The sequence below is a fragment of the Bombina bombina genome, chromosome 1, assembly GCF_027579735.1.
Source record: "Bombina bombina isolate aBomBom1 chromosome 1, aBomBom1.pri, whole genome shotgun sequence".
Lineage (NCBI taxonomy): Eukaryota > Metazoa > Chordata > Amphibia > Anura > Bombinatoridae > Bombina > Bombina bombina.
In genome coordinates this window covers 1,210,955,188-1,210,982,495 of record NC_069499.1, presented here as the reverse complement: position 1 = coordinate 1,210,982,495, position 27,308 = coordinate 1,210,955,188, and the positions used below count along the sequence as shown (strand labels likewise).

General features: G+C 37.1%; 1 protein-coding gene across 1 annotated transcript in view; it reads left to right on the top strand.

Moving 5' to 3' along the window:
* The window catches only part of IL13RA2 (interleukin 13 receptor subunit alpha 2), a 237,258-nt gene that overhangs the window by 132,007 nt on the left and 77,943 nt on the right, over positions 1 to 27,308 (top strand). Inside the window, exons 6-7 of the mRNA XM_053700209.1 lie at positions 7,063 to 7,244; positions 25,142 to 25,287. Coding sequence (XP_053556184.1) covers positions 7,063 to 7,244; positions 25,142 to 25,287 — 328 coding nt within the window. The remainder of the gene's footprint in view (positions 1 to 7,062; positions 7,245 to 25,141; positions 25,288 to 27,308) is intronic.

Genomic DNA, 27,308 nt, shown 5'->3' with positions numbered 1-27,308 from the left:
CCCCACCACACGCCAAACACGTCATCTATAAAACGCCACCAGGCTGCACCATATTCCAAGAACATCTTATTAGTATATACAAAATTCTCTTCAAAGCTGTTCATGAACAGGTTGGCGTATGCTGGGGCAACGTTGGATCCCATTGCAGTCCCCCTGACCTGTACATACCAGTTGTCTCGAAATAAAAAATAGTTCCAGTACAGGATAAGAGTTAATAAATCACAAATAAATTCTATTTGAGGAGAATTATATGTACCAGTACCACTTAAAAGTTTCCTAATAACTCCTATACCTGTCTCATGCTTAATGGCAGTATAAAGACTTTTTACATCAAGTGTGAAGAGTATATATTTCTTACTGGGTAGATGTAAACTGTATAATTTATCAAGGAAATCACTAGTATCTTTGATGTAGGCCGACATTTTAATTACTTCATGTTGTAAAATTTTATCAAGGAAAATGGCTATGTTAGTGAAGATAGAATCTACACTGGAGACTATGGGCCTCCCTGGGGGGCATTTAGCATTTTTATGCACTTTTGGCACAGTATAGAATATGGGTGTCCTAGGATGTTCTTTGTACAAATAATCAGATAATTTAGTATCAATAATATCATTCTTAACTGCCTTGGCAAGTATGTGTTTAATTTCCTTTTGTATTTTAAATACTGGATCCCCTGCAAGTGGATGATATGTAGTATTATCTTGTAATTGTGACAGTATTTCCTCTACATAATATTGTTTATCAAGAACAATGGTGGCACCACCCTTATCTGCTGCCCTCACTAAAATATCTTTCTGTTTTTCTTTTAAAGATTTAAAAGCCTGTTTTTCCTCTAAAGTCAGATTGTCATTTCTCTTATTTTTACCACCTTGTTTGGAGATTTTTTCTTTTAAGTTACACCAATCATTGTTTACCATTTTGATAAATGTTTCCACACTGTTGTTACTAAAATTGGGCACAAATGTAGATTTGTTTCTAAGACCCATCTCCTTAGCCCTAAAACATTTGCTGGTATCTAAAGCATTTTGTGCACTAGGTGTTACTACATCTCCTTTATTAAACATTATTTGCAACCTTAAAGATCTGTAAAATAATTGCAAATTTTTTTCAATTTCAAATACATTTACATTACCAATAGGGCAAAAGGACAGTCCTTTGTTGAGCAGTTTGTACTCATTGTCCGTGAGCTCAATGGAGGAAATGTTTAGAACCGTCTGTTCCTTTGGCTCCGTTGATTCCTCATGTTTCCTCTGCCTCTCCTGCTCCTTGTGCTCCGGGTGTCCATGGCGGTGCTTGTGTTTTCTACCGCCTCTATGCTGCCTTCGTCGCTGGATAAAAAAGCTGGTGAAGCCTTCCCTGCAGAGGATTCCTGTGAAGTCTCGCTGACATCATCTCTATACGCCTGGTTCTCGCGAGATCCTCCTCTGTTGCGAGTATTACCGTGGAAACGTCGGCCTCTCATGAAGCTCCCTCTGTCTGAAAACGATCCTCTCCATCTATACACTCTCCCACTGAGGTAATCCTGTTCATCCCTCAGGAACTTGGATCGCTTGGTTTCCTTAATCTCAGTCTCCATGATTTTGATCTTCATATCTACCTCTTTGATCATCTTATCCAGCTCATCAACGGTAAGTATTTTGCTCAGTTCACTTGTTGTTTTCAGTACTTGCTCTCTTTGTATTTCAATTTCTTTTAGCAAGTATTCCACTGTCAGGATTAGCAGATCGTATGAGCATTTGTTTAAAATAGCCTCAAACTTGTTGCAATATTCTTCATTATTTCTCAATAGAGTAGGCCTGGTATTCATCCTCAGGCCTCTGGGGATACGTCTGACTTTATGATACTCAGCCAGCGTTGTAGCGTGTAAGTCCCAGGCTGTAATCCTCCTCCTTGTTTTCTCATATTCTTTGCTGAGCTCATCCGTTGCAGCATTACTTAGGAACTCCCTTGAGCCCCTCACCAAAGTGGTAATCCTTATTGCTTCTTGTTCACTATACATAAAGATTTTGGTTCCATCTGTTTTCACTTTGTCTGCCATTCTAGGCAGAATTTCAGATGCTCAGTACTCTGCAGTAATACAGTCCACAAAAGTAGTAAATGAGTACAGCACCTGTTGGTTCCTTAAAGCAGGTTTTAGTTCTGTGTGATGCGTGGACTTACACGCTACAACGCTGGCTGAGTATCATAAAGTCAGACGTATCCCCAGAGGCCTGAGGATGAATACCAGGCCTACTCTATTGAGAAATAATGAAGAATATTGCAACAAGTTTGAGGCTATTTTAAACAAATGCTCATACGATCTGCTAATCCTGACAGTGGAATACTTGCTAAAAGAAATTGAAATACAAAGAGAGCAAGTACTGAAAACAACAAGTGAACTGAGCAAAATACTTACCGTTGATGAGCTGGATAAGATGATCAAAGAGGTAGATATGAAGATCAAAATCATGGAGACTGAGATTAAGGAAACCAAGCGATCCAAGTTCCTGAGGGATGAACAGGATTACCTCAGTGGGAGAGTGTATAGATGGAGAGGATCGTTTTCAGACAGAGGGAGCTTCATGAGAGGCCGACGTTTCCACGGTAATACTCGCAACAGAGGAGGATCTCGCGAGAACCAGGCGTATAGAGATGATGTCAGCGAGACTTCACAGGAATCCTCTGCAGGGAAGGCTTCACCAGCTTTTTTATCCAGCGACGAAGGCAGCATAGAGGCGGTAGAAAACACAAGCACCGCCATGGACACCCGGAGCACGAGGAGCAGGAGAGGCAGAGGAAACATGAGGAATCAACGGAGCCAAAGGAACAGACGGTTCTAAACATTTCCTCCATTGAGCTCACGGACAATGAGTACAAACTGCTCAACAAAGGACTGTCCTTTTGCCCTATTGGTAATGTAAATGTATTTGAAATTGAAAAAAATTTGCAATTATTTTACAGATCTTTAAGGTTGCAAATAATGTTTAATAAAGGAGATGTAGTAACACCTAGTGCACAAAATGCTTTAGATACCAGCAAATGTTTTAGGGCTAAGGAGATGGGTCTTAGAAACAAATCTACATTTGTGCCCAATTTTAGTAACAACAGTGTGGAAACATTTATCAAAATGGTAAACAATGATTGGTGTAACTTAAAAGAAAAAATCTCCAAACAAGGTGGTAAAAATAAGAGAAATGACAATCTGACTTTAGAGGAAAAACAGGCTTTTAAATCTTTAAAAGAAAAACAGAAAGATATTTTAGTGAGGGCAGCAGATAAGGGTGGTGCCACCATTGTTCTTGATAAACAATATTATGTAGAGGAAATACTGTCACAATTACAAGATAATACTACATATCATCCACTTGCAGGGGATCCAGTATTTAAAATACAAAAGGAAATTAAACACATACTTGCCAAGGCAGTTAAGAATGATATTATTGATACTAAATTATCTGATTATTTGTACAAAGAACATCCTAGGACACCCATATTCTATACTGTGCCAAAAGTGCATAAAAATGCTAAATGCCCCCCAGGGAGGCCCATAGTCTCCAGTGTAGATTCTATCTTCACTAACATAGCCATTTTCCTTGATAAAATTTTACAACATGAAGTAATTAAAATGTCGGCCTACATCAAAGATACTAGTGATTTCCTTGATAAATTATACAGTTTACATCTACCCAGTAAGAAATATATACTCTTCACACTTGATGTAGAAAGTCTTTATACTGCCATTAAGCATGAGACAGGTATAGGAGTTATTAGGAAACTTTTAAGTGGTACTGGTACATATAATTCTCCTCAAATAGAATTTATTTGTGATTTATTAACTCTTATCCTGTACTGGAACTATTTTTTATTTCGAGACAACTGGTATGCACAGGTCAGGGGGACTGCAATGGGATCCAACGTTGCCCCAGCATACGCCAACCTGTTCATGAACAGCTTTGAAGAGAATTTTGTATATACTAATAAGATGTTCTTGGAATATGGTGCAGCCTGGTGGCGTTTTATAGATGACGTGTTTGGCGTGTGGTGGGGTGACGTTGGATCCCTAGAATCCTTTGTATGTGACTTAAACTCCGCTATCCCAGGGATAGAATTTACCCTTATACATAGTGAGGTTTCAGTGGAATTCTTAGACACTAGGGTTTATAAAGATAATGGGACCCTTAAAACAGATCTTTTTAGAAAATCCACTGATAGGAATACTATGCTTGCCTATGATAGTTTCCATCCAACTAGGTTAAAAGACTCACTCCCTAGGAGTCAACTCCTTAGGGTCTGTAGAATAGTGAAGGATGAAGAAATATTATCTACCAGAATGATGGAAATGGGCAACAGATTTGTTAGCAGAGGTTATCCTGAAAACCTCATTAAGGAAGAGATCTCAAGGCTTCAGAGAGAGAAGAAAATGTACAGGGATAATAATGCCCCTAAAGATAATAATAAAAATGGTAAAAATAAAAGTAGGAGGATGGTATTTACTTCACAATATAATTCATACAGTACTGAAGTTACTAAAATCATAAGAAAGCATTGGAATATTATTAAAAATTGTAATAGAGATATGGAGATATTCCAAAATAATCCCATTATGGCCTTTAAGAGGGTTAGAAATTTGAGAGACACACTGATTAAAAATGATTTGGGACCCTCCAAAAGTCTTAAACAAAGCCATATGGGTCAGAAATCTTATGGTTCTTATCCCTGTCTAGGGTGCTCTAATTGCCATGCAATGATAAAAGGGAAAGAATTTTCCCATCCAAGAACAGGGCATAAATATAAAATTAATGGTTATTATACATGTGAGACATCCTACGTAATCTATCTTATTAAATGCCCATGTTCTCTTATTTACATTGGAGAATCGACTAGAAAAGGCAGGGAAAGAATTAATCAGCATAAGTCCAACTTGAGATGTGGTAATAAAGAAGCTCCTGTTTCTAATCATTTTATCCAGGCAGGCCACAACATAAGTCAAATTAGGTGGCAGATTATTGACCATGTAGGCACATTAAGAGGAGGGGGTGACAGGGAGAGGATCCTTAAACAAAAAGAAACTTACTGGATCCATAAATTAGATTGTATGTACCCTAAAGGGTTAAATAGAGAAATAGATTTCTCTGTCTTTCTCTAAATGTAACAAAGTAAAAATTCAAAACAAAAAACATTTTCTTCAAAAAAATTTTTTAGTTAGTTTTGGTTTAGTTAAACACATAGGTAAAGTCACTTGTTCACTTAAACACATAGGTAAAGTTTATCAGTAAGATTGGTAAAATGTGTCAGTAATATACTTTAGTAGTGTTACTATAGAAATATAAGATTGCAGTAAGACTTGTTCCTATATATTTTCTTGTTTTTAATGACACTTGTACATTCAGTGGAAACTCCTCTAGTAATTGTATTTTTGGTAACTTGAGAGTTAAATTTTATAGGATGTAGTAAAATATGACTAACACTAGAGGGAGTAATTGCTCTGTGTGAAACATTTTGTCAAATCTGTTTGTAATTAATGTTTTAATTGATCAGCCTATATACTGTGGACAGAGGCTGAAGTTTTTTGTATGCATGATTAAGGCTGTGAAGGCCGAAACGTCGCATGTAATGTGAAAATAAAGGTATTTTCTTTTACCTAATTGGTGCTGTGGATTCCATTTGTCTATTCTGTTTCACAGGCGTCTGGCGGAAGTACCAGATGTTCAAGCGTTTGCATAGGCTTTAGTCAGAATCAAGCCTGTCTATAAACCTGTGGCTCCTCCATGGAGTCTAAATTTAGTTCTTTCTGTCCTTCAAGGGGTTCCGTTTGAACCTTTACATTCCATAGATATTAAGTGATTATCTTGGAAAGTTTTGTTTTTGGTAACTATTTCTTCTGCTCGAACAGTTACAGAATTGTCTGCTTTGCAGTGTAATTCACCCTATCTGGTGTTTCATGCAGATAAGGTTGTTTTGCGTACAAAACCTGGTTTCCTTCCGAAAGTGGTTTCTAATAAGAATATTAACCAGGAAATCATTGTTCCTTCTCTGTGTCCTAATTCAGTTTCTAAGAAGGAAAGGCTGTTACACAATCTTGATGTGGTTCGTGCTTTAAAATTCTATTTAAAAGCAACTAAAGATTTCAGACACATGTCATCCTTGTTTGTTGTCTATTCTAGTAAGAGGAGAGGTCATAAAGCTATCGCTTCCTCTCTTTCCTTTTTTCTGAAAAGCATTATCCGATTGACTTATAAGACTGCTGGACAGCAGCCTCCTGAACGAATTACAGCTCTTTCCACCAGAGCTGTGGCTTCCACATGGGCTTTCAAGAATGAGGCTTCTGTTGAACAGATTTGTAAAGCAGCGACTTGGTCTTCACTGCATACTTTTGCCAAATTTTACAAATTTGATACTTTTGCTTCTTTGGAGGTTATTTTTTTGGGAGAAAGGTTTTGCAAGTAGTGGTGCCTTCCGTTTAGGTTACCTGACTTGTTCCCTCCCTTCATCCGTGTCCAAAAGCTTTGGTATTGGTTCCCACAAGTAAGGATGAATCCGTGGACTGGATACACCAATGTAAGAGAAAACAGAATTTATGCTTACCTGATAAATTTCTTTCTCTTACGGTGTATCCAGTCCACGGCCCGCCCTGGCAATTAAGTCAGGTTCAAATTTATTTTTTGTAAAACTACAGTCACCACTGCACACTATGGTTCTCCTTTTTCTCCTAACCGTCGGTCGAATGACTGGGGGGGCGGAGCCTGAGGGGAGCTATATGGACAGCTCTGCTGTGTGCTCTCTTTGCCACTTCCTGTAGGGATTGAGAATATCCCACAAGTAAGGATGAATCCGTGGACTGGATACACCGTAAGAGAAAGAAATTTATCAGGTAAGCATAAATTCTGTTTTTCACCAACTCCTTATATATTAAGATCCAGAGAGCTCTCTCGTGCTTTAGTGGACCAACTCATTAGAATAACATAGGCTTTACAAATGTAAAACTCACTTGACATTGATAGATCATTTATTTCTTTGTAAATGTGTCCAAATGGAAGCAATAAATAAGGCTGATATAATTTGCTATATTTTGTTTTCTAGGCATGAAGGGTTGTCCCACATAAAATCCTGTCCTACCTATCTCAAACATAACAGGATTCACACCGGATGTGTTTTTAAAGATCAGCTGAAAAGTTACACAAATGTATTTTTAAGAGTTATTGGAATTCCAAGTTTGAGTCCAATAAGATCATCATACTTTATACTTCAGATTCAAGATATAGGTAATACATCTGCTTCATTACTAATGCTATCACTTTTATTTATATTGGATTGCATATTCTAGAGGATGTGAAACATCCTGAGCTCATTTGTTTGGAATACAGGTGGCCCTCGGTTTACAACGGTTCAATTTGCACCGTTTCAGAATAACAACCTTTTTTTCCAGTCGTGTGACTGCTATTAAAAAGCATTGAAAAGCAGTGCATTGATTAAAATATCCAGTAGGTGGAGCTATCCGCTTGTGTTGCAGCAAAGCAAAGCAAGCTGAAATTAATCAGTTTAACCAGACCTGAGCTATCGAGCAGATTTCAAAGGAACAAGATCTTCCTGTCTATAAATCAGTCCAGATTGGAATGTATAGAAAGAACAGTTTGCTGAAAAATGCAAGTGAAGTCTGTGTTGTGTGATTATTTTATTAGGGTTATAATGCTGTTTAGCAAATGTTTTTGTTCATTTAAACTTAGTTTAATTATATATTCTGTGTTGTGTGATTATTTTATTAGGTTTATAATGCTGTTTAACATTTAAAGTCTTCATTTCAAAGCTTTAAAAATAATGTATTAGGTGTTACTTATGACAATTTTGAGAGGGGCCTGGAACCTAACTCCCTCACTTCCCATTGACTTACATTATAAACTGGGTTTCAATTTACAACAGTTTCAATTTACAACCATTCCTTCTGGAACCTAACCCCGGCGTAAACTGAGGGCTACCTGTAATTGGCAAACTGTGCGCTATCACAGATAGTGACCTGAGAGCAGGCAGGCTAAGCTACACAAAAAATATCTTGTGCAATGTTAAAGGGACATGAAACCCACATTTTGCAATTTTAAACAACTTTCTAATTTACTTCTATTATCTAATTTGCTTCATTCTCTTGATATTCTTTGCTGAAAAGCATATCTAGATATGCTTAGTAGCTGCTGATTGGTAGATGCACATAGATGCCTCGTGTGAGCAAATTAGATACTAAATGTCAATTGGAATGTTATTTAAAATGGTATTCTCTATCTGAATCATGAAATAATATTTTGCGGTTTAGTGTCCCTTTAAAGTCTGACAGTAGAATCTACATTAGAGGCCCTAAGAGTGGGCGGACAGGATCATTCCCTGCAAACCTAGACATACATTTTTATTTACTTGTGGTTGTTGCCTATATAGATTAAATATAATTGGAACTAAGCATTTACTAATGGTATTTGTAACAAGTATATTTGGGTTTTAATTAATTATAAGCATTTTTTTTACTGTTCCTTTAAGCATGAACAATGAGTATTTACCTGATGAAACAGCCATGCTGTGATAGAGCTTTGAAATGTTGTTAAAGGAACAGTAAACTCATAATAAGACATTCATGATTTAGACAGAGAATAACATTTTTAACATTTTTCCAATTTACTTCTATTATTTAATTTGATTCCGTCTCTTGTTATCCTTTGTTGAAAGGTTTATCTAAGAAAGCTCAGGAGCAGCAAAGAACCTAGGTTCTAGCTGCTGATTGGTAGCTGCATCTATATACCGATTGTCATTGGCTCACCCATGTGGTCAGTTAGAAACCAGTAGTGCATTGCTGCTCCTTCAACAAATGATACCAAGCGAATGAAGCAAATTATATAATAGAAGTAAACGGAAAAGTTGTTTAAAATTGTATGATCTATCTAAATCATGAAAGAAATAATCTGGGTTTCATGTCCCTTTAAGCAGCATTTTAAAGGGACGTTCCAGTCAAAATGTAAATGCACATATATTTATTACATCTTTGAATAGAAACATATTTGCAATATACATGTATTAGTAAAAATGCTTCTAGTAAAACTTATCACTGTTTTAGTGTTAATATTTTTCTCTGCACGTGAAGCATAGCTAGATATTGTCACTGCATCACCATTTTAAATAATGCAGCTGCTCAGATCATTAGTGGGGCTTGTATCATGTCAGCAATTAACAAATGAAATCATTTCCAGTAGGTACAAGCACCTTCGGCTGTCTGAGCAAGTGCTGTGCTTAAAATGCTGGTGCACGGTGCATACTTAAATACACTTTTGAAACAGCTATAGTTTTTATTAGAAGCATTTTTGCTAATGCATGTATATTACAAAATTGCTTCTGTTCATTACCAAAATGCATTCCTGTGGTTAAAAATTTTGACTGGAATATGCCTTTAAGATTAAAAGTTATCCTCGTTTTAATTTCAGCAAGTGAGCAGTTTGTTTTTGTTAACTTCATACATTTGACGTTGTTGATCCTGCACTGGGTTGGTGGAAAGCAGTTCTGTCTACAAATGAGCCTGTGAATAAGTCTGAGAAGCTTGTGCTACCAGGTGCTTGTGAGGGCATTTATTCTACATACACAATTTTGGTGCACTTCTGTAGGCTTAATTTCTTAAGCATTTTCATAAATGTGGGCCTTAAAGAGACAGTAAAGAGACTTTTATGACTCAGAAATATGCATTTTTAAAAATAAATTGATTTTCCAATTAACTTCTATTATCTAATTTGCTTCATTCTCTTGGCATCCTTTACTGAAAAGCACACCTAGGTAGGCTGATTGGTGAGTGCGCATACAGTATATGTCTCTTAAAAAAAATATTTGTTTCATAAGAATATGTTTCTACTTGAAAAAAAGACATATAGTCAGTTTTTAATTTCAGAGTGAATTGTATACAGAGCTTCATATACTGTATTACTGCTTCTATAGTTGAATCTGTATATATGTGTGTACGTGTTTATACAGTATATATTCTTAAAATTCGTAGGGCTAGATTGCTGCGGAATTTATTTTTTTTCGTTAGCCAGGGCCGTCACTAGAAATTTTGGGGCCCCTGACTTAAGCATTTATAAGCCCCCCCCCCCCCCCCTTTGACATGGGCAATTTTTGACCAAGTGACTAAAACGTATATTCACTTTATTCTTAAGTGTAGTCAAACTTGGAAATGTTGTAAAGGTAGTAACACACAAACACAGAAACACACAGACGCACTCATACACTGAAACACATACTCACACATAAGGATTCACATATAGACACTCTAGCAGACATGCAAAGAAACACACAAACCCACTCAGACACAGACACCCAAACAAACACTTGGCACTTGTTTACATTGACCTGACAAGTAATGAGGAAGACTACAGTTTTGTCAAAAAAGTAGTAAGGTCAAAATGTCCTAAAAAGAAACAGACAATGGACACACACACAAACTCAAACACAAACTTGCACATACACCCAAGGAAACACCGACAGAGTCAGCCTCAGAAAACAGACAAAGACACAAACACACACACCCTCACTGAGACATCCACAGAAAACACACAAAGACATACACACACTCCCACAGAGACACCCACAGAAAATGCACAGACATACACACACCCTCACAGAGACACCCACCGAAAACACAGACATACATACATACACACACACCCTCACAGAGACATTCACAATAACACACAAATATATACATACACGCCCACCCTCACAGAGACACCCATAGAAAAATCACAAAGACATACGCACACACCCTCATAGACATCCACAGAAAATGCAGAAAGACATACACACCCACCCTCACAGAGAGACCCACAGAAAAAAAATACATACACACTCATAGAGACACAAACCAAAAGCACAAAGACATAAACACAGACACCCACAGAAACACTCACAGGAGGTAAAATTTCTGCACATTGCATCCCCTAAATCAACAGTGTGTGACATGCATGATAAAAATAATTCTGTGAAATTGTACATTAATGATCTGGGTAGATGGCTAGATGAAGAAATTGTCATGGTGCTAGGAATCCGACTGAGACGAGAAGTGCAAAAATAATCACACCTTTATTAATAGCAAAAAATAATAAAAAGTCCACAAGTCAAATAACAAGCCAGGAGTCAAAACCAAAGCTGGTAGTCAGACGAGCCGAGCCAGGAGCCAAAGCGAATAGTCAGACGAGCCGGAATCAGGAATAAGGAAAACAGCAGAGTCAGGAACAAGCCAGGGATCAGGAACCAGGAAGGATGTCAGGCAGCCAGGTAATACACAGGAGCTCTCACAAACAGGTCTGAGACAACGCAAAGGCAAAGCATACTGAACAGAAGCCCTTTAAATATTAAATGATGACATCACAATTCTGAGACTGCATCCTGTCTCACATGGATGCTGCACACCAGTCTGGCCATAAAAGGAAGTGCAGTAAATGAGCAGCATCCCCCACAATGCACCATAGTCAGGAAGAGAGGTGAGTAAAATGGCTGCCAGCAGCACATGGCAAACAAAACTGGGAAAAACCCTGACAGAAATGTACTTTTGAAAGGTTGACATATGTTTGGGTTTTTTTCCCCATTTTCCCCAACCAAGAGCACCACTTCAAATATGGTGTACAAATGTTCCCATCTGTCAGCTGTACTTATGGATTTTGAAAATGCTATACTCTATATGGTCTTGGTGGAAACATAAGCTGTGGTACTCAGTCTCATACCATTAGATCTGGTTAAATGCAGGATTTAGGCTTGTTTGTATATATTTCTAAATTAAGTCAGCTGTTGTGTAAACTTAACAGTGTTAAGTGAACCTGTCTCATTTCAAACACTGATCAATCTTAGTCTGAAAGCATACTATTTTATGCAGATGTAAAAATCTTAGATACAATGCCGCATTGCATCTGGAAAGTCCTTGCATAAAGGGGCAGTACACTGGAATGTAATTAAAATATATATAATAATAATATAAAAACTCATATCTGCCAAAATGGTACCTACCATTTGTGTATTGAGGAGAAACATTTCTGCATGGCTTTAAATATAGAATTTCGACATAATTGTCAAATAATCATAAATACACTGTGGCATATTGCTAAAAAAAATGTGTTTTTATGGACCCCTGGCCCCACCATACAACTACTACCACACTGACATTACAATCCGAAATTGCACAAAGAAATTAAAAACAATTACTAAGTAAGTCCTACCTCCTCTCCAAATGAAAGTGATCTGCCGTATGACTCAGGCATACACTGTACAAACTTACACTGTGCATAGTGTGCATAGTGGTTTAGTGCACACTCTGAAATCCTCTCAAATGCTAATGCTTTACACCTTGTAATAACATTTCCCACTCTCAATAGCACTGTGCTGTAGTACCCTCAGGCCCATTGGGCCCCTGACAGGAGTTACCTCTGTCACCCCCCTTCACTAGCATTAGGCTTTTTGCGCTTGTCAGGTTCCGCTGGTATTAAAAGTAAAAAAATAACAACTTATTTTGCACTAGTGGTAACCTGAAAAGAACAAAAAACCTAAGCAGAGTTTTCATGTGCACGTGCATGTGTTAACCCATAGAAATCAATGGAAACAAAATAGTAGAAAAAAACTAACACCCTACTCGCACAAACAACCTTTTATTTTAGCATTCTCCATAGATGTCAATTTACAAAAAAGTGAAAAGAAACCTAACACCCTACCTAGCCTAGTAACCACTAATCTGTCACCCTCCCACATAGCAAACAACTAATTAAAACTATTAATACCTAAACCGCCATCCCCCGAAATTGCAAAGTATTTAAACACACTATTGACGATCCCCCACATTGCCATAAATAAATAATACTTCTAACCCCTAAACTGCCATCCCCCCACATCGAAAAGTACCTAAATTAACTGTTAACCCCTAAAACGCCACCCCCCGACATCACAAAGTACCAAAATTAAATGTTAACCCCAAAAAAAGTCAACCCACCACAACGCTGTTATAAACTAACATCTAAACCACTAACCTAACACCCCCTAACTTAACCCAAATTAAAATACCCCTACATTTACTAAAACTACCTTAAAAAAATACTTCTAAAATTAAATAAAAACCTTATCTTGCCTTTAAAAATAAAACCCTAACATTACAATAAATAAAAAATCCTAACATTACAATAAATAAAAAATCCTAACATTGCAAAAAAATAGAAAATAATGAAGTCTAGATTTACAGAAAATAAAAAATGTAAATATTGAAAAAAAATTTAATCCCATTCTAACCCCTTAAAAAAAACATATTCTAAAAATAAACTACAAATAACCCTTAAAAGGTCGTTTTGTAGAGCGTTGCCCTAAAGCAAACAACTCTTTAGTTTAAGAAAAAAAAAATCACTAACCCCTCTAACATTACAAACCCCCCAAATTAAAAAAAAACTTAATTATCCATTGCCCGAAAAGGGCATTTGGATGCGCATTGCCCTTAAAAGGGCATTCAGCTATTTTGCTGCCCAAACCCCCCAATCTATAAAAAACCCCAACAAAATTAAAAAAACAAACAAACTAACACTAACCCCAAAGTTGGCATCATCACCGATGATGATGGACGGTGCTCCATCTTTATCCATCTTCATTGTGGCGCTCCATCCTTATCCATCTTCATCCTGACGGTCCATCTTCTAACTTGATCCCGGAGGTCATGGCAATGACAGCGGCAAGGTTGGTCCTTCTCTTCAGACCTTCAACGTGGAGGTCCTGATCATGTGGCCTCCAATCGAACCCTGAATAATGAATGCGAGGTACACTTTTTATATAGGGATGAAGAATGAGCACCGCCCATCATCAGCGGTGAGTACCAACTTTATGTTTAGTGTTAGTTTTTTTTAGTTTTTTTTTTAGAGTGTTTTTTTTTTTTTTATAGATTAAGGCCTTTTTTGAGGTGGGGGGGAGAAAAAGAGCTGAATGCCATTTAAGGGCAATGCCCTTTTCAGGGCAATAGGTAATTTAGGATTCTTTTAGGTAGGTTTCATGTTCCAGTATCATGTTTTAACTTTTATATAATTTAAAAAACAGATGGATGCCCATATTGTTTTTATTACCATTTACAGCGCTATTTTTACTAAGAATTTCCTTTGTGTGCCTTCACTTGATTGAAATCTAAATTGTTAGAGGGTAAATCTACTCAACATGTTTTCCCTTGACGTCTGTTGTGTAACATCAGTGAATAAAGAAAACAATATAATCCTCAACATATGATGATTAATTCCCTTTGCAAGGTCATATTCACATCCATATTCATTCTGTTTTCTATCTAGCTTTTATAAGAGACACTGAAATTAAAGGGACATGAAACCCACATTTTTTCTTTTGTGATTCAGATAGAGAATACAATTTTAAACAACATTCCAGTTTACTTCTTTTATCTAATTTGCTTCATTCTTAAGATACCCTTTGTTGAAGAAATACACAATGCACAGGGATGAGCCAGTCACACAAGGCATCTATGTGCAGTCACCAATCATCAGCCATTGAGGCTATTTAGATATGCTTTTAAACAAGGGATATCAAGAGAATAAAGAAAATTAGATAATACAACTAAATTTAAAAGTTGTTTAAAATTGGATGCTCTTTCTAAATCATGAATAAAAAAAAGTTGTGTTTTATGTCCCTCTAAACCAGTTCTTTCCAAACTGTGTGTCGTGACATGTTAGTGTGTCGGCTGCAGTATGTAGGTGTGTCCCTGCTTCAGCACTAATTTCTTTTAATTTCCACCTGCCTGCTACGCATATCACATGGTTGACACGTGATTGATACCTACTGGGTCACAGATCATCTTAACCTATTGGCGCAGCTCAGTGGGAACTGAAACTATTGCCAGTGGTGGCACATTGGCTCCTGACTGCACTTGTAGTCTCCTCAATCGGCTTGTGACTGCATGTGTAGTCAGTGAGTGGGACAGCAGTGTGTTTGCAGCCTGGGCAGTAGCCAGTCGGACTCGCAGAGCTCTGAGGACAGCAGCTTAAATGAGAGAAATCTCAATGTATCCTTCCTGGTAAAATATTTTTTAAATACATAAACAAACGCTGAGCTGAAGTCAGAAGTCAGTGGTTTTTGATATATGAATAGGAAGTGGAAGCTTAAAATGCTTGATGATAAAATGCGAGTGTCTTTATCTAATATTCCACCAAATATTCAGAAACTGTGTTCATTCCATCAACTTCATACATCCCAATAAAATAGTAAGAAGATATTGGTGTTATTATTATTATTTTTTTTTTTTTAAATCTTGCACATACATAATATTACTTGTAAATACATTTCGTTATTATATAATTTATGTATGTGTTCGTATCTCTAAAAACAAGTTAGTTTAACCTCCTGTTTGCTAGTACAACTGAATTTCTGTGTCGCAAAATGATGTAGGTCTAAAAAGTGCGTCACCAACATGAAAGTTTAGAAAGCTCTGCTCTAAACTTTTATAAATCAGATCTGCAATTTATAAAAGAAAATCCAATTTCTGTTATAAAAGTGTGTGCAGTCTTTGTATACGCACATGTTTAGAGGCACCAGCTTCTACTGAGCATATGCAAGAGTTCACAGTATTTACGTAAATTAGTCTGTGATTGGCTGATGAATGTCACATGATACGGGGCAAGGATATTTGGCAGAAAAAAAAATCAAAGTAAATCTTGCTGCATTGTCTTTTATTATTATGCATTACTTGATTATGCATTTCTTCTTTATTTAAAAGGGACATAAAACCCAAACATTTTCTTTTAAAATTCAGAGAGATCATTCAATTTTAAACAACTTTTCAATTTTCTTCTATTATTAATTTTTCTTCATTTTCTTGTTATCCTTTAATGAAAAACAGTAAGGTAAGTTCAGGAGTGTGCATGTATCTGTAGCATTATATGGCAGCAGTTTTGCAACAATGTTATACATTATCAACAGCCCTAGATAGCAGCACTATTTCTTATCATGCAGAGCTCCAGACATGTGCACGCTACCTATCTCTTCAAAAATAAATAAAAAAAATTGTATGCTCTATCTGAATCATGAAAGATAAAAAATTGGGTTTCGAGAGGGGGCAGAGCTGACTGTCTGAGGAATAACTGCACTTTAAGTGTGCTCTTGAGGATAGCCCCAGATTTCTGCCAAAAAATATAGGTAGATGACCTACAATTCCGGCCAAAACCGAGATGTGCCCCTCCTGAAGTAGGATCTCCATCCTTGACTATTTCCAGAACTATAAAAATGTTCGGGATCGCACACCCATGACGCGTTCGGCCATCACCACCTACTTTAGCCCCCGGCTTCATCCGGGGCTACTTCAGAACTACCGGAAAACGGATTATCTCAGCCAACTATCCCATAAACACCAACTGGAGAAGGACCACTACCCCCCTACAACAACAATCGCAGCTACATGAAAGATCCGGATGTCACTTACTAACCTAGGCCCCGGGTTCATTCCAGCCTACTGCGGCCTACACCAGATTCGGATCACATCAACATGATCATTGATAGGAGATACAAGAACAGCAACCTATGCATTGTAGGAGGTAATTCACCACTACTACAATTAATATTAAAGCCATATCAACTTGCCACTTTTGAAGCTTCAAATTAAGGACCTGGATCAAGAGGCCTACTCGGCAACTACACCCAAGAGACATACAAGTTTTATGTGCAGAGACTTTATGCTTTAACATAAGGTAATCTGCAACCTATTTAGGTATATAACATACCTATATCTACAATACTAAAACAGTACCCCCAGGTCAGACTAATATGCAGTTAACGTTGCTTCCGCATAACATACTCTTGTATAAAGCACCCTTTGAGGGTCATACACATCAAAAAGCATCTTATCTTATGACTACAGCAGGGCGACCACCACAACACTGAGGCTTATTAACAGGATATATATTGAAGAATATAGGTCTACCTATAATTATTAAACCTCTGATGAAGTAATATCACATCTAAAGAAGATGTCACCAAAGAAACACACCAAGCAAGACAGAACGACTGGGAACCATCATAGTACCACCAACTCAATGAACAATTTCTTCAAGCCTCTTTAAAACCCTGCACCCCAAATGGAAAGTCAGGACCCAACTGTAATATACCTTTAAGGACTGATCCCTCCTACCAACAGCCAAACCCTATTTAAACCTCACATTGCCATATTCAAACTGCCTGTTAATTGATGTACTTTGTTTAAAGCCTGCTCTGAGAAGAGTTTAGCTCTAATTTCATAGTTCTTAAGACCAGGTCACTGTTAATTTAACCTTTGTATTATTCAGCTTGTTATAACCTTTATTAGGTTTTACACTTTGAGGTTTATTCAAATCAAACCTTTATCACTATCAGCTATTCAGCCTTTTTGCAGCCGCAATATTTAGCTCAGTGTGAGATTCCAGCATCAGCTGTGTATCGGATCATCCTAACCGCAACCGGAAGTAAGTCACACTCTCACCGGCTTCTCATTTCTCCACACGCTGTCGGACAAAACAACCCTCCGGATCTTTCTCACATCAGGTACTTTCCTTCCAAGACAAAGGTACTGTGATCGCTTACTTAGAGACTGAAGTGGTAAGATTATATGCCGATAAATCCTCTAAGAACCCGTAAGCACTATTCATACTAACCTGTGACTGAACAACCAGTTATATTCATATATGCTTCCAAAAGGATGTGAAAGAATGTGTGGGACTTGTAAATATTTTAATTCCAGTGAGAGTGTGTGAAGATTGTTTGCGATAATATTGAAACACCTGTAACAACTTGTTGAAGTGATTATTCCTGCTGAACATTATACCTCTAACCAAGTCATTAAGCAGAAACTTGAGACTGCTATTCTAACACTGCTCATAGGAAACCTGTGTTATAATGAACACACGTTGTTTCTTTTCCAGTGTCATTCATTACTGTATTTGTTACTAATAAGCTCTCAGTTTCTGATCTTAGTAAATATAACCATTTTGCTGAGACTTAAAACACAAGAGCAACAAAACCAATTTTATATTGGTCAGGAGTATTACACCAACAGAAGATATCCCTCAACTTCAATCAACTACAGATATCCTAATCCCTGACACCATGCAAGTTTCACAAGCTTTCCTAGAAACACTGCCATAAAAGAAGTGTTTCTAACCTAATCACACAGGTTAAATCCTGCATTAAGGAGGAGATCTCTGAACTCATGAAATAGGAGATAGGGTGGAATTCCTTGAAGAGGAATCGGAATCGCATCAATCAGAAATAGTGAATTTAGAACAAAATGCGCAGGCACAAAACAATGTAATCTCCCAACTCCAGGACAAGCTGGAGGATACTGAAAATAGAAGCCGGCGACAAAACTTACGAATCCGGGGAATTCCAATAAACATAATTACAGAAATACGCCATGCATACCTACAAGACCTATTTAAATACTTAAAAGGCACATCATACTCAACGCCGATAGCTCTGGACAGAAACCATAGAGCCTTGAGACCCAGACCAAAAGAGGGATTACCGCCAAGCGATGGGATAATAAAATTCCAAGACTACCAACAGAAAGAGGATATCATGAAGCAAGCAAGATCAACATCACCTCTAAGCTTCAAGGGAACAGCACTTTCTATATATGCTGACTTATCAACAAGAACTCTATAAAGGAGAAGGTGATTTGCACCCCTCACCATAATTTTCAGAAAACAAAACATCTCCTATAGATGGGGCTTCCATTGTCAGTTACAGCTCACATGGGAAGGCCAGAGGAAAACATGTTCTGACCCTTAGGACATAGAGGAATTCTGCAAGGAGTTGAACCTGCACCCTCCAGAAAGCAACAATTCATCAACCCCCTCAACCAGTCAGAAGGGCAAGTCCTCTCATACAGCACTCAGACCTCAGAGAACATCATGGCAAACTGCAGAATCTAAAAGACTACTTCTAATACAGAAAACGGGTGAGATCAATCCTTTTTCTTTGTCTTATATTTCTCCTTCCACTCATAGTGAGACTCTCAATACCTAGGGTTCATGAATCATATGCACCCTTTGATTAACACCTTTGATGACATGTAGTTATCTTTTAGCTATTGCGTCTTTAATGATCATATCTATGGCAGACTCTGGGGCTCCGTTAGCCCCCTATTAAAAACCCAAAAGCTAACAGATTTATTCTATGACTATGTTACTAATTGATTATGAAACACCCTTCCCTACAGTTTTAGGAAGGATCCACTTGTTAGCCCACCATTGTTTGAAAAATGTTATGTTTAAAAATGTTTTGTTTATAAATGTTCTGTTTATATTGTTAATATTCCATGTACTGCTCTCAAGAAAGACAACTTGACACTATTGCTCCTATCAATGTAAAACTCAAATAGGGACCTCTCTTACACTTTCACGACCACAAACAATATGACTACGCAAAATAGAGATCAATTGTTTACCATTATAACCATTAACGCTAAGGGCCTAAACTCACCCTTTGAAAGGTTGAAAGCATTTCATGACCTCAACCACAAAAACAGCAGTATCTTGATTGTACAAGAAACCCACTTTAAACAGGGCAAGGAACCCAGGTACTTCTCATCCAACTATCCCACCCACTTCCACAGCAGCAACCCTAAAAAGAAATTAAATGGAGTGAGTATACTCTTCCACAAATCAACCCCATTTGAACTCCTTCACAAGGAACAAGATAAAGAAGGCAGATATTTAGGTTTATTCGCCCTCCTATACAGGAAACCAATAACATTAGTTAATATTTATGCCCCAAACACAAATCAGGCATCCTTCTTCCAACAAACAAGCAACTCCATACTTGAGTATTCAAAAGGACCACTAGTGCTTGCAGGAGACTTTAACCTCTGTCTGAATCCCACCATAGACCATACTAACCCACACTAAAAACTCCCTAACAACACGCTACACACTGTCTGGAATAACCTATCACTACTAACTCTTCACGACACTTGGATACATCTTTACCCCCATAAACAAGATTACACCTTTTTTTCAAACCCAAACAAATCCAACTCTAGAATTGATTACATAATGGCTGATAATGTCTCCCTACTAAATCTCAGATTTTCACTTATTATTATCCCTATTAGTTTGTCAAATCACTCAGCAGTCAGCAGTTCAATTGCCTGGCCCTCAATACCACTACGCCCATTCCAATGGAGGCTAGACAAAACACTACTAACATCCAAAATAGACATAGACCGCGCACTACAAGAGTATTTTACTCTTAATACCACAGAAGATACAACACCTATTACTACTTGGGAAGCTCATAAATGCGTTATAAGGGTCATCCTGATGAAACATAAAAAACAAACAAGCAAGACAAAAATATCTCACACTGACACAGGAAATAGCAAATCTGGACTACACTCACAAGAGACACCCAGCAGACTAGGAAACACAAAAATAAAATTATAACAGGCCAGACTGCAACTTAACGACTTCCTAGATATTAAAGCTCAAAACACTGCTTTCTTTATGCACCAGACATATCACATACAAGGTAATAAACCGGGTAGATTGTTGGCGAGAGCCCTAAGCGCAAACTCACTTCAACATATATACACTCATTGACAACCAACAACTAACTAAAACAACAAATTCCCAAAAGATAGTTAATGAGTTTTGTCAGTACTACACTCAATTATACAACTTATTTCCCAATCGCAATACAGAGGAGGATAAAAAGAAATGCAATGAATACCTTGAACAGCTACAACCACCCCAAGTCCATCCCGACCAACTCCAAACCTTAAGCCAAACTATCACTCACCAAGAGCTAGAGATAGCTATCAAGTCACTCAAAAAAGGGAAGAGCCCGGGCCGGGACCAGACGGGTATAGTAATTTTTACTACAAACAATTCAAACAACTCCTTTTACCACATCTCTTAAAATTATTTAACTTTAAAGAACCAGACCACCCATTCCCATCAAGCATGTTAGAAGCAAACATAACCGTCCTACCTAAACCTGGCAAACCGACTGACCTTCCCTACAATTTTAGACCTATCTCCCTACTCAATGTTGACATAAAACTCTATTCTAAGATATTAACCAACCGACTTAACATCTCTCTCCTGCATCTGATACGCAATGACCAAACAGGACTTGTGCCACAAAGAGAAGCAAAGGATAATACGGTTACACTTACTACAATATACCTCCCAACATAAAATCCCAACACTTTTCATATCAACAGATGCCGAAAAGGCTTTCGACCGCTTAAACTGGACCTTCTTGACCTGTACCCTCCAAAAATTTGGCCTACCCCGAGAATTTATATCCAGAATCTCTGCGCTTTACACTACACCTTCTGCCAAGATCAAAGTAAATGGCCTCCTGTCAGACCCCTTTTTAATACGTAATGGAGCCCCCTTTCACCCCTGTTTTTTGTTCTCTCTATGGAAGTGCTTGCCACTATCCTACATGCATCTTGACAAGTTGAAGGCATAAAAATCAAAACTTCTGAATATAAATTAGCGCTATTTGCCGACGACCTTCTTATGACCCTCACAACCCCTCTAAGCTTTCTCACAGCAGCATACTCCATTCTCACAACATACGGTATCATGTCAAATTTCTCTATAAACTTTGAAAAATCTGATCTACTCCCAGTACATATCATAGATTGGTGATCATATAAGGAACACCACCACAAGCAATGGGTCAAACATGAGCATGATCTCTCAAACTACCCACACTACTCTCAGAAACATATAGAATAGGGGTGAACATAGTTAAATCCCACCCTAACCTCTCCACGATCCCTTCCCCACTTACACCCACTTTACAAAACATTAATTTTCCACCAGGCCTCTCATTCACTCCCACTGGCATTAAAGACATACATCTTCTTCTGCCCACATATACCCTAGTGAAAGAAAACAGACTACTAACCAAACAATCCATTAAGCACTTAAGGGATGGATTCTTTGCACATTGGTTTAGATACCTACAACTCAATAATTTTCTTCAAACCACACAAAAATACAATTTAACAAGACAACGAACCCTGTTTGAAAAACTATGTAGTTCCTCTTTGCCTATCCACTACTCCATCTCACTGACCTATAAACTCCTGACCACACCAAAAGAAGATGATTTACAGACCTATACTAAATCATGGGATAGATACCTTTTTTAATTCCGTCAGCAGTATGGTGCTCAATCTTCACCTCCATAAAAAATCAGCATACTCAGCTAAATTATAAGAGACCAATATCAAATTGCTAACAAGATGGTACCTTACACCACAAAGACTTAAATATATCTTCCCTAATTCCTCAAACCGATGTTGGAGACTTTGCTCAAACGAAGGAACCCTGTTTCACATCTGGTCAGCATGTCCCAAAATGCAATAATTTTGGGCCTCAATCATACCATACATATAACGCACTCTGGAAGCCCCTATAGCTTCAGACCCAACAATCTTCCTGTTTCATAGATACCTCAAACTCAAATCAAAATTACATGCTAAACCGCTACAAATCATGATAAATAGCGCCCATCAACTCATCCCATGAATGTGGAAAAAAGAAAAGGTCCCCACACTACAAATGTTGATACAGGAAACGAAAACCAAACTCAAACTAGAAACATACCACTACCTGTTATCAAACACACTTGACACATATGCAGACATACTGTTCCTATGGGACACCAGACCCACTTAGTTTTCTTAATTACCTCTGCATCAAACTCCTTTACCCACCATACCAAACAAAGGGCCACTACACCTCTACTATAACATTAAACACTTACAAAAGATTTGGGGATATACCACCCCCTCCCTCTATCCTTTATATAAGTTTCACCAAAAAGGTTTACTCAGCGTTTACAAATCTGTATAGGTCAAGAGCAGTACCTACTATTATACATTGTTTGTTACATGGAATCCATTGTTTATTGTTTATAGTTTTAATTGTTTACCAATAAAGGAAGAAAAAAGTTAGAAATAACCAAGCTCTATGGGGGATCAAAACTAACACAACTTTGGACGCTGAAATTAACAAGGTTTGCAAAGACGACCCCCAAAATTATCCCATATTAATATTTGGGTTACAATGTACCAAGGACATTTGCAAGGACTTAAACACCTAAAACAGAAAGTTCAATGTCAATAACGATAAACTCTTGTATTTTGTTTACAATATGTTTCTTTTTATAATTGTACACTTGCTATTTTTGCTCAATAAAGCTTGATTTAAAAAAAAAAAAATAATTGGGTTTCATGTCCCTTTTAATGTTCAAAGCTTTTTTGTATCGTAGTGTAACCCAATTTCCAAGTAAAACTAAAATTAAGATACATTTTATATTTTATGCTGTGGTTATAGTGTGGATTCTGGTGTATTTTTATTAATTCATTGCTATATGACTCTGATCAAGCTTACTGGTAAATTGGTGTAATATTTAAATATTAAAACTCTATAAAGTTCGATATCTTTTAATTAATAAAATATATCTGAAAACAGTCTTTTGTCTCACTAAATTTTCTGTCTAGGCTTGGGTGCCGATTTAATATCGGCCGTTTCGGCGCGAGCCTTCAGGCTCGCCGGAAACAGAAGAGTTAAGAAGCAGCGGTCTTAAGACTTTCTTTCATGATTCAGATAGAGAATACAATTTTAAACAACATTCAAATGGACTTATAGTATCTAATTTGCTTCATTGTTTAGATATCCTTTGTTAAAGAAATAGCCATGCACATGTGTGAGCCAATCACACAAGGTATCTATGTGCAGTCACCAATCAGCAACTACTGATCCTATTTAGATATGTTTTTTAACAAATTATATCAAGAGAATGAAGCACATTACATAATAGAAGCAAATTGGAAAGCTATTTAAAATTGCTGCTCTTTCTATATCATGAAAGAAAAAATTTGGGCTTCATGTCCCTTTAACTAGTCCGTCGCCTCTGAGGCTGGGGATATCAATCTGCCAGATCCTATACGATCGGGTTGATTGACACCCCTGCTAGCAGCTGATTGGCCGCAAATCTGCAGGGGTTGGCATTGCACAAACAGTTCACCACAATTGCTTGTGCAATGTAAAATGACGACAGCGTATGCTGTCGCCATTTAGCGATGTCGGGCAGATATGATTGTTACATTGTATCATGTCTGTCCGACAGATGGTAAATCGGCCCCTTGGCCTAAATTATGTAATTTAAGTTAATGGATAATAAAAATGAAAAAAAAAAAAGTTATAATGTGTATAATTATAATAATAATAATGTTATTATTGCACTATTGGTTGCATATAATTATTTATTTAATCCCTACAAATGGGGTTAACATATATTTAAAGGTACATGAAACTCAAATGTTATCTTTCATGATTCAGACAGAGCATACAATAAAAAAAAGTTTACTTCTATTATCAAATTTGCTTCTTTCTCATAGTAACCTTTGTTGAAGAGATATGTAGGTAGGAGGCGTGAACATGTTTGGAATACTACATGACAGGAAAAAGTGCTGCTATCTAGTGTTCTTGCAAATGTATAATATTCTTGCAAAAGTACTGCCATATAATTCTGCAGACACATGCACACTCCTGAGCTTACCTCCCTCCTTTCAACAAAGGATACCAAGATATCGAAGAGAATTTGATAATAGAAGTAAACTGGAAATTTATTTAATATTCTATATTCTATCTGAATTAGAAAAGTAAAGTTTAGGGTTTTGTGTTCCTTTAAAATTAGCTCCAGAGACGCCATGCACTAGTGAACCTATCCGATGAGAGTTTATGTGCAGCCACTGATCACCACTGATCACCAGTAGTGCAGTGTTGCTCCTGAGCCTACCTAGGCATGCTTTTTAACCAAGGAGAACAAAGTAATTTGACTGTATAAGTAAATTGGAAAGTTTCTTAAAATTGCATGGTTTGTATGAAATTTTAATTTTGACTTTCATGTCCCTTTAAGCAGACATTTGATCATTTAAATGTGTTGAATGTGTTGAAAATTCTACTAATTAATCCCGGGTAGTAAAATATGCTTATTTTTCTAATAGAAATAATATTGTTGCATTATATGTATTTAACTATATTAAAAAAAAGTGAAAATGTTATTCAATATTTTACTTTTTTCTTTCTAAATATATAGTGAAACTTGTATTCTCTTTGCTTAATAGTAAAACCTGCACCTCCAGAGATGTTGTCGGTCTCCAAAATAAATGCAGATTTTATACAAATAGAATGGAAGCCCCCTCAAGGGAAAGTTCCCCCAGGATGTTTAAAATATGAAATCCAATATCAGGATCACCATGGTGCTTGGAAGGTCAGTTTGTAGTTCATAACAGTTTTTTTTTTTTTACCAAAATATTAGGTCATACTAATAAAAATCCTAAATTGCAACATGCAACTATTTCACTTACTAAGAACTGAGAGACTTATTGGGTTGATGAAAGCTTGTCTCACACCCTGTCTTACACAAATTAACACAACTTTCAGGAAAAAAATAATTTGTACAAATGTTGTGTAAGAAGACGAAGGAAAACAAAATACTTGTCTAATTCTAACAATTTGCTTATTGTTTCTACCTAATGAGGCTTAGTTATCAACGTGTCTACTTACCTGCCATCGCCGGCCCCAATACGCCCGCCTGAGCTCGCCTCACATCACCGCGGACCTGAATACACTCGCCAAAGTTATCAATAAAGCTGTCAAAAAGCCGCGCACCAAGTACTGGGGGGGTTGAGCATCGGACTGTGATAGTTATCACTCATCCGATCTCGCTGCTCTTCGGCTTTTTCCCAGCTTTATTGATACCCCTGTCACTAAGCACTCACATTAAACTACACTGTTCTACCCCCTATACCGGCGCCCCCGGACCCACCCCCCAACTAAATAAAGTTATTAACCCCTAAACCACCGCTCCTAGACCCCGCCGCAACTATAATAAATATATTAACCCCTAAACCGCCGCTCACGGACCCATCCGTCACCTACATAATACCTATTAACCCCTATTATGCCTCCCCGAAAACCGCCGCCACCTATAATAAATTTATTAACCCCTATCCTGCCGATCCCGGACCCCGCCGCAACTACATTGTTTAAAGCTTAAACCGCCGCTCCCGGACCCCGCCGCCACCTATATTAAACTTATTAACTCCTAATCTGCCTCCCCCTACACCGTCGCCACCTATAATACATTTATTAACCCCTATCCCGGCCCCCCTACACCGCCGCCACAACCTATAATACATTTATTAACCCCTATCCTGCCCCCCCACACCGCCGCAACTATAATAAATATGTTAACCCCTAAACCTAAGTCTAACCCTAACCCTAACACCCACCTAACCTAAATATTAATTAAATACATCTAAATATTATAACTCTTATTAACTAAATTAATCCTATTTAAAACTAAATACTTACCTTTAAAATAAACCCTAATATAGCTACAATATATTGTATCTATCTTAGGATTTATTTTTATTTTACAGGCAAATTTCAATTTATTTTAACTAGGTACAATAGATATTAAATAGTTAATAACTATTTAATAGCTACCTAGCAAAAATAAAGAGAAATGTACCTGTAAAATAAAAAAATAACCTAAGTTACAATTACACCTACACTATCATTAAATAAATTATTCCTATTTAAAACTAAATACTTACCTGTAAAATAAACCCTAAGATAGCTACAATGTAATTACTAATTACATTGTAGCTATTTTAGGATTTATATTATTTTAAGGTAACTTTGTATTTATTTTAGCTAGTTAGAATAGTTATTAAATAGTTATTAACTATTTAATATCTAACTAGCTAAAAGAAATACAAAATTACCTGTAAAATAAATCCTAACCTAAGTTACAATTAAACCTAACACTACACTATCATTCAATAAATTAAATTAATTAACTAAAAATAACTACAATTAAATACAATTAAATAAACTAACTAAAGTACAAAAAAATAAAAAAAATAAGTTACAAAAAATAAAAAAAATAAGTTACAAACATTTAAAAAATATTACAACAATTTTAAGCTACTTACACCTAATCTAAGCCCCCTAACAAAATAACAAAGCCCCCCAAAATAAAAAAATGCCCTACCCTATTCTACATTAAAAAGTTAACAGCTCTATTACCTTACCAGCCCTTAAAAGGGCTTTTTGTGGGGCATGCCCCAAAGAAATCAGCTCTTTTGCCTGTAAAAAAAAATTACAACCCCCCAACATTAAAACCCACCACCCACACACCCCTACTCTAACCCAAACCCCCCTTAAATAAACCTAACACTACCCCCCTGAAGATCATCCTACCTTTAGCCGTCTTCAGCCAGC